The 13,352-nt window shown below is 39.2% G+C and overlaps 1 protein-coding gene across 3 annotated transcripts; it reads right to left on the minus strand.

Moving 5' to 3' along the window:
* Positions 1-1,528: 1,528 nt before the first annotated feature.
* Positions 1,529-12,433, minus strand: LOC106059874 (uncharacterized). Of its 3 annotated transcripts, none has more exons than XM_056014899.1 (5): positions 12,203-12,433; positions 10,810-11,012; positions 9,116-9,338; positions 8,058-8,328; positions 1,529-2,241 (listed from the first exon to the last, which is right to left on the minus strand). In XM_056014899.1, exons 1-5 carry the CDS (start codon positions 12,249-12,251, stop codon positions 2,232-2,234), a joined length of 756 nt encoding a protein of 251 aa, XP_055870874.1. In that variant the 5' UTR covers positions 12,252-12,433; the 3' UTR covers positions 1,529-2,231. The 3 variants fall into 3 exon arrangements, with proteins under 3 accessions (XP_055870874.1, XP_055870872.1, XP_055870873.1); XM_056014897.1 differs by having other exon boundaries at positions 1,530-2,241; positions 7,927-8,328; XM_056014898.1 differs by lacking the exon at positions 12,203-12,433 and adding an exon at positions 11,778-11,946 and having other exon boundaries at positions 1,530-2,241; positions 7,927-8,328.
* Positions 12,434-13,352: the final 919 nt, after the last annotated feature.

A 13,352-nucleotide genomic window follows, 5' to 3' on the forward strand; every position in this document is an offset into this window, starting at 1 on the left:
TAAGTATTAACCTTAGATCTGTATCTAGTATGTGACGTTCAGAGTAGAACAGTGAAACCATATATTGTACCAAATCTAGTACCATTGTTAAAAATCTAAATTATCTCTCGTAAAAACACTGAAAGGATTGTGGAAAAAATACTAGTGTGTCTGAGCTAGCCAGGAAAACCAGTGACTTGGCAGAATGCATGACGCGTAGGACGTAATCATCTTCTTTTTTTGAAGAAACGTCTGTATTATATAAGATAAGATTTGTTTTTGTTAATAAGATATCAATAAAATGGGTATGTTAATTAAACATCTGGACCGCTATTAAGAAGATAAGCAAATATGGGTAGGTCGAACAAGACCACATAATGGACATGAGTGTAAAAGAAGGCCTACATGTTGAAAGTAAAAATGTTACCTATAGTAAAGTGAGGGCCCATTTAAATGTTTCAGCTTGCTTGTAAGATCTCTTTTTTCTTTTAAGTATAATTTTTTATTACATACTGTCCTCGTTAACAAAATATTAACAACAAACAAACACAAATTTACAAAGAATTTCGGATCAGGCCCGATCTCTAGCAATTTTGTTGTTTTTGGAAATATTCAGTAAACGATTTGTCTGTGAACAATTTGTCTGTGAACGAATTGTTCGTGAACGATTAGTCGCGTGAACGATTTGTCGTGAACCAACTGTCGGTGAACAAGTTGTCGGTGAACAAGTTGTCTGTGAGCGAATAGTCCGTGAGCGATATGTCGCGTGAACGAATTCTCTGGTGAACGAAATGTCTGGTGAACGAATAGTCGCGTGAACGAAAAGTCGTGAACGATTTGTCGGTGAACAAAATGTCAGTGAACGAATTGTCGTGGAACCCAGGGGGAAAACTCTAGTTTGACTGTTATAGTTTTTCAAAGTAAAAAATAAATAAATGTAAATTCGGTTACAGGCTTACAAATCTAATTAGGTCTAAAGCTAACATGGCGTAGTATTAGCGTAATTATGCGATAACAGTCAATTTAAAGTTGCTTCAATTTTATTGAAGTCTATAAACGTTGCTTATATTTTAACTTAAATGTAATATCGACTACATCTAGAGTGTCGATCTAGGGATAGATCCAGACTACATCTAGAGTGTCGATCTAGGGATAGATCCAGACTACATCTAGAGTGTCGATCTAGGGATAGATCCAGACTACATCTAGAGTGTCGATCTAGGGATAGATCCAGACTACATCTAGAGTGTCGATCTAGGGATAGATCCAGACTACATCTAGAGTGTCGATCTAGGGATAGATCCAGACTAGATCTTAAAGAGTTCTAAATCAGAGCTAGTGTTAAGCCTAGTTGTCCATATAATAAACATTCCCATTAAAAAAATGCGGACGTTCAACTTATAGGCAATCAAGTTGCTGACGATGTCACAGTCTCGATACCCGAATACTTTTTAAAAAAAAAATTATGATATTTGAAGTGTTATGATGGAGGTATTGTCTTTTTCTAAAAATAAAATAATAAACTGTTTTTCTTGTTTCATTATTAAATGAAGTTTATTTTTTTTTAAAAAGGTGATGACAACAATAATAATAATATACATAATAAACATAATAATTAGATCGCCGTACCACTGACCCACAATAGAAGGAAAACTGAAATGAGAAAAAAAAAACGAGGAAAATGGGAAAATCCAATTTTGGAGCTTGAGCGACTCTGGAAGCTGTCTCTAGAGTAACAATACATCCTAGTGTTCTATCATCCGAAGAGATAATGACAACTGACCTCACGAGTTTAGTCGGAACCTTTAGCATTCCTAAGAGGATCCCTATTACCTGTCAAAAGGGCAGTATTGCTGCAGACCTGCCACATCAGCAGAAATCCAAGTGGACATTGCTAAGGGGGGACTACAACGAATTTTGTTATCCTTTAACGAAGCTCGAGCCTGGCAGTGCCAGAGAATGAAAATTAATTCATTTCCAAAATCATAATAATAATAATGTGTAAGATGCAAGTTACAAAAATACGACCGACACTCCACGCCTCCAGCCATGAACTAAGTTTCTTTTCTAAGCAGATACGACTCTGAAGCAACTCCCCTAAATCTGAATAATACAAATGCTTATATTGTGTTCGACAACACAGTGCAGGAGATTCACCAATGGGAAGAAGAAACACTCCACGGAAAATTTCCGGCTTTATTACAAGATAAAAATAGTGACGAGGCAGCTTCTTGATCATGGCTCAAAGGTAGTCATCTGGCTCTGAAACAGAAATAAAGGACAGAGCAATTAGGACAAAAAATTTATGTAAAGCCTATCTTAAAATGGGGGGGGGGGAGTCGAATATATAATGGTACGATGTTCAGCTGTGGTTAGAATGTCCCTACCTATGTCACCCTAACCTAGTTGTAAAATTAATACATCAAAACCTTGCCTTGACACATAATCTGATTATGAAAGATACGCGCCTTATTAAAAATACTTGCCATATGAAGTTGTTGAGTCGGCCGATCGCTTATTGTACTGAGATAGGACTTTTTTCACTTACAAAACGCCTGGAACGGTGGATTTCAATCAAGGAAAGACAAAAAAAAAAGGACAATCCTATTCCATCATTGACATCGCCGTACCGCTATCCCATAATATAAAGAAAACTGAAATGGAAAAAAAAAAGAAAAGAAGGGAACCTAAGCTTAGAGATTAAGCGATTATTGAAGCTGCCTTAAATAACAATACACAGTGTTGTTATATACTGCTGTTGATAATGACAACTGGCCTGATAGACACCTTCGAGGCCCTTAACATCCCTAAGAAGATTCTCGTTGCCTGTCAGAGGGCGGTACTGCTGCTGACCTGCCACATCACCAGAAAATTTTGCTGTGGTCACTGTTAAATGACTACCATGAATTTTGTTTCTTTCCGACGAAGTTGATGAAGTAATAATAAAATAAAAATAGAATTTAGATCTAGTAATAAGAATAATATTCTTCAAAAGCATAATGGAAGAATGACCTGTTTGTCACAATCCTATTGGAAAGATCGCCACAACCAAGTTGCGAGACAAATCGATCACATGATCTGATCGAGCCAATAGCTCTCTTAGTATATTGTAGTAAGGGAAGGAGGAGTGTTTTCCTCCATTTGATCTTGTGTCAATGCCAGGTGATAAGGGATTCAATCTCGAGACGCTTAGGGAAGGAAGTGCTACACAAATTTATTTTATGCGGTTATTTTCTTGTTTCTGTTGAACGTTCACTCGCCGATCCCTGCACACACACACACACACACACACATCTAGACGATCAATGACAGAAGAACGATGTGAACTTTGTGAGAGTCAAGGTTTGTGTGAAGATTGTTGGGGTAGTTTAAGGTTGTGTAAAGATATTTTTTTAGGTATTTTAGTTTGCATGAAGATTGTAGTGGTAGTTTAGGTTTGTATGAAGATTGTAGTGGTAGTTTAGGTTTGTATGAAGATTGTAGTGGTAGTTTAGGTTTGTATGAAGATTGTAGTGGTAGTTTATGTTTGTATGAAGATTGTAGTGGTAGTTTAAGTTTGTATGAAGATTGTAGTGGTAGTTTAGGTTTGTATGAAGATTGTATAGGTAGTTTAGGTTTGTATGAAGATTGTAGTGGTAGTTTAGGTTTGTATGAAGATTGTTGGGGTAGTTTAAGTTTGTATGAAGATTGTAGTGGTAGTTTAGGTTTGTATGTGGATTGTATAGGTAGTTTAGGTTTGTATGTAGATTGTATAGGTAGTTTAGGTTTGTATGTAGATTGTATAGGTAGTTTAGGTTTGTATGAAGAGTGCTGTGCTAGTTTACGTTTGTATGAAGATTGTAGTGGTATTTTATGTTTGTATGAAGATTGTTGGGGTAGTTTATGTTTGTATGAAGATTGTAGTGGTAGTTTAGGTTTGTATGAAGATTGTTGGGGTAGTTTAGGTTTGTATGAAGATTGTAGTGGTAGTTTAGGTTTGTATGAATAGAGCTGTGCTAGTTTACGTTTGTATGAAGATTGCAGTGGTAGTTTACGTTTGTATGAAGATTGTAGTGGTATTTTATGTTTGTATGAAAATTGTTGGGGTAGTTTAGGTTTGTATGAAAATTGTAGTGGTAGTTTAGGTTTGTATGAAGATTGTTGGGGTAGTTTAGGTTTGTATGAAGATTGTAGTGGTAGTTTAGGTTTGTATGAATAGTGCTGTGCTAGTTTACGTTTGTATGAAGATTGCAGTAGTAGTTTACGTTTGTATGAAGATTGTAGTGGTATTTTATGTTTGTATGAAGATTGTTGGGGTAGTTTAGGTTTGTATGAAAATTGTAGTGGTAGTTTAGGTTTGTATGAAGATTGTTGGGGTAGTTTAGGTTTGTATGAAGATTGTAGTGGTAGTTTAAGTTTGTATGAAGATTGTAGTGGTAGTTTAAGTTTGCATGATGATTGATGAGGTAGTTGAATGAAGATTGTTGTTGTAGTAATAATTTGTATGAATTTTGATGTATTAGTTTAAGTTTGTATGACTTTTGATGTATTAGTTTAAGTTTGTATGACTTTTGATGTATTAGTTTAAGTTTGTGTGATTATTGTTTTGTTGGTTTAAGATTGTGTGAGATTTGGTTTGCAATATTTTCGGGGATAATGGAGTGCAAGACCATGGAACCATCCAACCATTCGTGTTGCTAATATATTCGAATTTAATGAACCCCGGCATGAATTATTCATTTCATGCACACTTTATATACTAACATTTTGTTTTTAAAAGGGTACGTTTGTCACGAATCGTAAATGGCTGAATATAACAAACTGGACAAAATAATTGAAAAAAAAAAGCTTATATAAAGTTGAGAATAACACAATTACTGCCATATCTCCCAATTCTGCAAGATTTATCTTCCTTTTCTACAAAAAAAACTTAATTAATTAATTATTTACCACTAATTATTTAATGAACTGACAATTTTTTTGATTGGTTATGCGTTGTCATTGACAATGAATAATTGTGCAAAGTTGCAACTTGATTCCAGAACGGGAAGTGGGAGAAATGGCTAGTACAAGATTTACACCTGACAGACAGAGTGGGTTGATTAAAAACAAAAGTCGCCTCTTCTTCTCTGAGTAAGTGCACATTTAGAGATGTGTTTTACTTTCGAGTATCTAGATCTAACCTTTTCTAATCTTCAAGGTAACAAAGCTAAAACGTAATTTTAAGCACATTTACAGAGAGAGAGAGAGAGAGAGAGAGAGAGAGACGGTGGGGAGAGGAGAGAGATAAAACGGGAGACAGGGGTAGAGAGAATGTGAGATGGAGAGGGTGAACGAGAGAGAAGTGGGGATGGGGAAAAGAGTGAAAAGGAGGGAGTAAAAAAACAACAACAATAGTACATCTTCTTAACCACCTGGCTCTCCTTTCTCTTCTTGATGTGTCAACCTTTGACCCGAATCAGGGTCCCCTCTCCCCCACCCCACCCTCCAACCCACACTACACGTTGGCCACAAACCTACTCTTAAAACTACAAAGAGAGTAAGTAATAAAAACTGTCAAGGTGTGGTCTGAAGAGGCTGTAGAAAAACTACAAATGAAACTACCATCTAGACGTGTCTAGGCATGTTTGGGCATATATCTAGAGATTTTAATATTTATATCTTTTCCAATGTGTCTGCTTTTGACAAGATATACTTTTTTCTACTTGGTTGTCATCCCCAAAATGGTTTCACCTGGTGCGACCGCACCCTTCGCACCTTCTTCTTCTTCTAGCCAGCTTTTTTGCTGCAGAGCTGTCGGCTCTTTTGCAGACTGTGCCAAGGAAAAATAGTGTGCTGTTTTCTGCAGTTGTTCAGCACTGCCGTACAGGGTGTTGGTTATGTTGGGTTTTAGTGGTAGTAGGGTCTTCCTAAGTTGGGTTAGGAAGGGGCATTCAAAAAGGATATGGTTAACGGTTTTATAAGGGATGGGCGCAGTGTCTACAAAGGGGGAGCTGTGTGGGATTTATTTTATTGAGATGGTAATTTATAAGTGGTGTGTATCCTGTCCTTAGTTAGAATATTGTAGATTGCTCTTCACGGGGGAGGAAGTTAATACTGTCCAGTTTGTTAGGCATGTTCATTTCTTTGTACATGGCTCTGCCTGTGTTTCCTATTGTCCATTGGTTGAGCCACTCTTTGTGGTTGTTGATTAACATTGACCTTAGGGTGAGGTAGTTAACAGGTCTATCTGGTTGTTCCATAGATGATCCTGCCTATGAAAGCTTATCTGCCCTTTCATTTCCCATGATGCCAATGTGTCCAGGGATCCACTGTAATGTGATGTTGATATTTAATTTTGTCATCATCTGATGTATTATCAGTGTATTATTAGTGTTGTCATCTCTCTTGGGCTAGTTGAGATGCTGCTGTTAAGTGCTTGAAGAGTGGGTTGGGAGTCACCCTCGCACCCTCTAGCGACGCTACTGCTCCCAGATACAACAATGTCAATAGATCATTCAAAGTTTTGATGCAACGGCTACTTTTTTCTTTTCCGAAAGTGAACCATCTAATATTATATATGCAAGCAGATTTTTCAAAATCTACGTAGGCTTATGAACGAAAATGTATGAATGTGGGTCGCCGCCAAGTGAAAAATTGTATTAGGGGTCGCGGAGCTAAAAAGGTTGAGAACCGCTGTCATAGACTCTCCGCTAGCAGAGTGGTTACCGCGTTGGCTTGAGAAACATAAGAAGGCTTAATCCCTAAACTTCGAATTCAGGTCGTTCCCTTTTTTTAAATTTATTTTTATAAAAGCTTTATAATTGTTAGTCTAGATCCAAACTAATTGATACAAGTACACTTAATATAAGCTTTTTTTGGAAAAAAAAAAGAATTTTTAGCGGCCCCCAAAAGGGGAAAAGACGCTATTAGTTTTGTGTGGCCAGTCTGTCCGCCAGTCCGTCTGTTCATCCGTCCGTCCCGTTTAGATCTCAAAAACTAGAAGAGGAAATGAAAATCGGACATCATGATATCATATTTAGCTTCCTTGCTATTGGTGTAATGCTTGTGGGCAGTAGGTAATATATATCGATTAATCATACAGTGAGTTACGATGCATTCTTAAGGTGACTTATTCTGTACCACACACTTCAATCTAATAGAATCTGTGCAGACACCACAAATATTTTTCCAAGAGGTCTTTTACTTTTCCAAAAATGAGCTTTGTCAATTACATCACGTGCTGCAGAGGTCATTTCAAGAAGTTTGCATCTTTATCATCGCATTATGCAACTATCTCAAGAAAACGAGTAGGCCTAGTTGTGAACAATTTACTTCCTTTGTGGATTCATCAATCTGAATGCCAAATATTGGAAATGGATAAAATATCATATTTCATTTTTTTTCCCTATGAGCAGTGTCGTTAGATAATGAAGTTGCACAAAATTTAGTTCAGAATTGGGCTCCAATCATAACTCAAGCATTGTCTTTGGCCCCTGGCAATATTAACTCTTGGTAATGGTGAGAGGTTTCATGGCTCTGGCAATTCTGAGAGCCACCAAACAAAAAGCTTCAAGGACTGCTTGTTTTAATTATACTACTTGACACCCGAGTCATGTCTGGATTTTTTGACTTTCTATCAGCCTTCCAAACCAAAATACGTCCTTATTGGCACCGCTCGAAGGTTTGTTCAGCCTCATACATTTGAGATACCAATCAAATTAATTTATTACCAAAAGTTAATAAACTAATTGGTTACTTTTAAAAAAATTGATTCTTGTGTTGTTAGTTAAAAAAATGCAAAATTTCAGCTTGAGCCGAGATTGGGACTTGAAGAGATAACGTGTACACACTTTGAGCCAGACACACAGAGAGACAGACACTTAGACAGACACTTAGACAGACACATAGACAGAGTTGATATAAGCTTTGTAATTAAAATAAAATACACTATTTGGTTCTATCGAGTCGAGTTATGAGTGCTCATACCATAGTAGTTATTCGTATCACTGTACGTGTCAGGTGGTGATGATAAAGATGGTGAATGGCTCGCCGTCGATGCCGAGCTACCCATTTCCCCTTCCGGTATGTACGAACGATCGATCACCATGACGTAGTACCTGGTGACCAGGCGCAGGCACGGTCCGTGTTTCTCGTCCGACCGGACGAATATCCCCATCCCCGTCGTGTCCATGGTGGTGTTGAAAAAGATGTAGGTGCAGTTGGCGTTGACGGTGATCTTGGTGCCGTTGAAGGCCAAGGACATGTACGTGGTGCCGATGTAGTAGACGCAGTAGGTAAAATTGATGGGTTTGTACGGCATGAAGAACACCAAGGGCTCGTGAGCGTCCAAGTCGAGGCCGTTCACAATTAACCTCTCGTTGCTCGACTCTGAGGAAAAGTAGGCCAAGCAAGATGAACACAGCTAAACCATCATTTAAATATGTCGCGTAGTATATTATGCTGTAGGTCATGTGACTAGAACATGCAATAGGTCATGAACTAGGTCATGTACTAAAAACAGGCAGCAGGACATGGACTAGGTCATGTACTAAAAACAGGCAGCAGGACATGGACTAAAACATGCAGCAGGTCATGAACTAGGTCATGTACTAAACATCCAATAGGTCATGTGACAAGAACATGCAATAGGTCATGAAATATATTAAAATGTGACAGTAGTTCATGAACTAGGTAATGTACTAAAACTTGCAGAGGGTAATGAGCTAGGTCATGCACTAAAACATGTAGTAGGTCATGAACTAGGTCATGTACTAAAATATGGAGTAGGTCATGAACTATGTTGAATATTAAAATGTGACAGTAGGTCACGTTTTATTCAAAAGGGAGGTGTGGGGGAATGCTGTCCACAACTGGTGACAATCGCTAGGCTAAAACCATAGATTTGCACAGGTTGACTGTAGACCTGTGACCCAGAGGCGTAGTGAGGGGGCACGCTGGGGGAGGGGCTATATTTCTATGTAATGTTCATGGAAAATGAGGGGGACGCCAATAAAGTACCTTGCCCTGGCCGCACGTTTTGCTCACTACGCCTCTGCTGAGATCTGACTGTTCCTTCCCACCCTAGCTACGCCACTGGTCAGCTTACGCAACCCAACAACATCCGTCCATCTTTCTCTAGCCTCAGAAACACGCACATTCAATCCGTAGCACTTACCAACGATTTTAAGAAATGTGTGTTCTAACGACGTGGTTTCCCCGTGCGCGGTCTTGAAGCTGTGAATCATGCTCTTGCCCCTGTAGTACAGGTTGGCCGCCCGGTTGACGTAGAAGTACATGTACGTCTCGTCCTGGCTACACGAGACGTCGTACGTCTGGTCTATGCCTAGAGCGTCCACCAGAATCAAGCCGTAGCAATGGATGTTCGTCGTCATGGCAAACTGTCAAGGAAGGGGCGGGAGGGCGTCAGAGAAGTCGAAACTTTTCTAAATGTCAAAAGTCGACGATTTTTAAAATCTCATAAAATTAATATTAATTCCTGAAACAATGATGTCCAAAGTGTGTCTCGATGGCCATAAGTGACCAGATCTCTACGGTACGACTAATACTTATTGTCCTTTTTCTATAAGTCGATTATTGTATCTCTTTTTTAAACTCATTTTAAACTCATTCCTAACTCTCTTTAAGTCGATCATTGTATCTCTTTTTTAAACTCATTGTCCTAACTCTCCTTAAGTCGATCATTGTATCTCTTTTTTAAACTCATTGTCCTAACTCTCTTTAAGTCGATCATTGCATCTCTCTTTTAAACTCATTGTCCTAACTCTCTTTAAGTCGATCATTGCATCTCTCTTTTAAACTCATTGTCCTAACTCTCTTTAAGTCGATCATTGCATCTCTCTTTTAAACTCATTGTCCTCATTGTATTGATTATAGCATTTATATCCAAATTTATTGTCCAAATTCGGCTGCCCGGATCAATTCATAACAATGTTGCGCCAATTCCATGATGACATGCAAGCAAGAGTCCAAGACTACGGAGACTTATTCTTATAGAGGACCAGAAATCAGCCAACGCCAACCTAGATGATGAGGTTGACTTTCGTGTTGATTGTCCAGTGCTGCTTTTTGGCAGATTTCAAGAACAAGTGTGGCAACAAAGAGGCCTCAGCATATCCACAAAACTGAAATTCCACAGTGCTGTAGTGCTCCTGTCATTCTTATATGCATCAGAGTCCTAGACTTATATAACCGCCACATCAAAAAGTTAAACTAAGTTGCGTTAGTCCGACCACATACAAGACACAGAAATCTTAAAGCTGTCCAACATGAACAGTATCAATGCGACAGTAAAAAGGTCCCAACTTTGATGGGCGGGACATGTAGTGCGCATCAAGACAAACGCCTTCCCAAACGACTTCTGTACTGGGAGTCGTGTGCAGGAAAGCGCTCCCAGGGAGGTCAATACAAGCGTTATAAAGACACTCTCAGAGCTCCTTCAAGGAATTCGATATCAACACTCATGGCTGGGAAGCACTAGCTCTTGATCGCTCCTCATGGCGTGAAGCTGTGAGTCTCGGGGTCTCGAGATCTGAAGCAAGAAGAGTGACCAGGGTGAAAGAGCGCCTAACCGACATAAAAGCTGAGAGAAGAAGAAGGCCTATCTGCAACTGACCAGACCTACCCATGCCACGTATGCGGCCGGCTTTTTAAAGTGAGAATTGGACTTAACAGTCAACTTCGAGTCCATAGGATATGAGAAATTTGCTCATCTTCGATCACGAAGGAAGAGCTATATACCCAAATCATTTAGAATACATAAATTCTATCAATATTACATCGATTACATTTTTTTTTTAAAATATATTCAACGTATCGAGGGTACATAAATCAAACTTAAATTCTTCTCACCGGAGTGAATATTTCGCCATTCATTGTGATGTTGGAGACGAACCTCCAGTTGGATGTCAGATTGACGCGGTAGGTGTAGACCAAGACGGTGAGCAGCAGAGCGTCACCCTCCATAGCCACGTCGGGCGTAGAGCAGGAACCGTACCGGACCGCCAAATTGTAGCCCAGAATCTGTTGACCTGAAGTACCCGGCGGAATATTTTCTGAAAAAAAGGGGTAGTAAGGGAAGAGCGTGGAAAGGTAAGGGAGGGTACGTCCGAGTGACAATTAACACAATCCTTAAGTATTAGTAATTCAACTATAACTAAACTGTAGCTATAATTTAAAAATGCTAAAACACATATACTGAGAAAAAGATGAATAGAAATACTACAATGGAGTATTGATACGCATATTATTATTGTGATATACTCAAATCTAGCTTTGTCTTCACTGGTCTAATGTTTTAAGCTTCAGACGTTTCTCAAACAATGATACTTTCTATGTCCTAACCCAAAAGTCCTGCAGGAGGTATGGAGGGAAATAGACAGAGTGAAAGCTTGGGTCCATCGCGTCCATCGTGACGACAGTCCGAATCGGATATCACAAGACCCGTCAGTGAACTCTTTAAATCTATTTAGTACCACTAAAAAGTAGAATGCTTTGAATAATAGGAATATCTACACATTTCATCATCATCATCTCTCCCTTGACTTTTGTCGTAGGGGAGGAGTAACAGTTGGCGTATGCAGCTGTTCTTAGTAGAATATCATTAGAGAGGCCGGTCCATTCTTTTGCGTTGTCCAGCCTCCAGCAAGACGACCCTTCGTGCTCCCTCCTTTGTACCTTGAAAGATATCTTTAGACAGTGAGTCATGTCTTACAATAGAACAAAACCAGCGAAATAGCATTGGTCTTAGCTCTGGAAGAATAGCGTGCTAAACGAAAAATGGCTCGTTACTCTACCACCAAAGCGAATGCCACCCTTACCTGCGTTATATGTGAAATGAATGTCTTTCTAGAATAGAACTCCACACTACAGTCACATAAAAAGGTGCTCTACAAAATGAACAATAGCCGTTTAATGGCTGAAAGAGGCCCACAAAATCTAGTAGATCTAGAATAGCCCTCAAAAGTAAAGCAGCTATTGAATTATACATAAAACACTGAACCATAATGAATTGGGTTGCATGAGCCAGCCAGGAAATCCAGTAACTTGGCAGAATTTAAGTCGTTAGTTAACATGCATGACTAGATGCATGACGCGAAGGACATAATCATCTTCTTTTTTTGAAGTAACATCCGTATAAGATAAGATAAGGTCTTTATCTACATCTAGAATTAGATCTATGTCTAAAAATAAAATAATGTTTTTTAGTATATAATAGAAAGTCAGATTTATATTTATAACTTACCGTAAATAGATCCACACATGAGAGAAATCAAAATATGAACGAGCTGCATGTTTAAATGTAAGGTTTTAAAAACTTATCACCTCTATCGAATAATTTCTCGCGCAGCCTATGTAATAGAAGAATGTAATAGAAGAATGTAATAGAAGAGTGTAATAGAACAATGTAATAGAACAATGTAATAGAACAATGTAATAGAAGTTCTAAGAAAATCGAAAGTGTTTTAAATGCAAAAGAGTTTGCAACGTTTAGATTGAACAAGTTTCGTGACAAGAGATGTGCACTACGGAGCCATGGGCATTCCCGAAAATTGCGTAAAAATAAAAACCTGTAGCGATCCACACAGTAGTTCCTCACTCTAGGCATGGAACTAGTTCCTCACTCTAGGCATGGAACTAGTTCCTCACTCCAGGCATGGAACTAGTTCCTCACTCCAGGCATGGAACTAGTTCCTCACTCCAGGCATGGAACTAGTTCCTCACTCCAGGCATGGAACTAGTTCCTCACTCCAGGCATGGAACTAGTTCCTCACTCCAGGTATGGAACTAGTTCCTCACTCCAGGCATGGAAGTAGTTTCTCACTCCAGGCATGGAAGTAGTTTCTCACTCCAGGCATGGAAGTAGTTCCTCACTCCAGGCATGGAACTAGTTCCTCACTCCAGGCATGGAACTAGTTCCTCACTCCAGGCATGGAACTAGTTCCTCACTAAAGGCATGGAACTAGTTCCTCACTAAAAGAATGGAACTAGTTCCTCACTAAAGGCATGGAACTAGTTCCTCACTAAAGGCATGGAACTAGTTCCTCACTAAAGGATTGAAACTAGTTCCTCACTCCAGGCATGGAACTAGTTCCTCACTAAAGGCATGGAACTAGTTCCTTACTAAAAGAATGGAACTAGTTCCTCACTAAAGGCATGGAACTAGTTCCTCACTAAAGCCATGGAACTAGTTCCTCACTCCAGGCATGGAACTAGTTCCTCACTCCAGGCATGGAACTAGTTCCTCACTAAAGACATGGAACTAGTTCCTCACTCCAGGCATGGAACTAGTTCCTCACTCCAGGCATGGAACTAGTTCCTCACTAAAGGCATGGAACTAGTTCCTCACTCCAGGCATGGAACTAGTTCCTCACTCCAGGCATGGAACTAGTTCC

The sequence above is a fragment of the Biomphalaria glabrata genome, chromosome 17, assembly GCF_947242115.1.
Source record: "Biomphalaria glabrata chromosome 17, xgBioGlab47.1, whole genome shotgun sequence".
NCBI classification, from domain to species: Eukaryota; Metazoa; Mollusca; class Gastropoda; family Planorbidae; genus Biomphalaria; species Biomphalaria glabrata.

What these genes read in the sequence shown, in the direction of transcription:
- LOC106059874 (XM_056014897.1), bottom strand. Translation starts at nt 12,251, where the DNA reads ATGCAGCTCGTTCATATTTTGATTTCTCTCATGTGTGGATCTATTTAC. An exon ending in CATGTGTGGATCTATTTACG is followed by an intron (nt 11,013 to 12,202) that starts GTAAGTTATAAA and finishes CCTTTTTTTCAG; the next exon opens with AAAATATTCCGCCGGGTACT. An exon ending in TGATACGAATAACTACTATG is followed by an intron (nt 2,242 to 7,926) that starts GTATGAGCACTC and finishes TTTCTGTTTCAG; the next exon opens with AGCCAGATGACTACCTTTGA.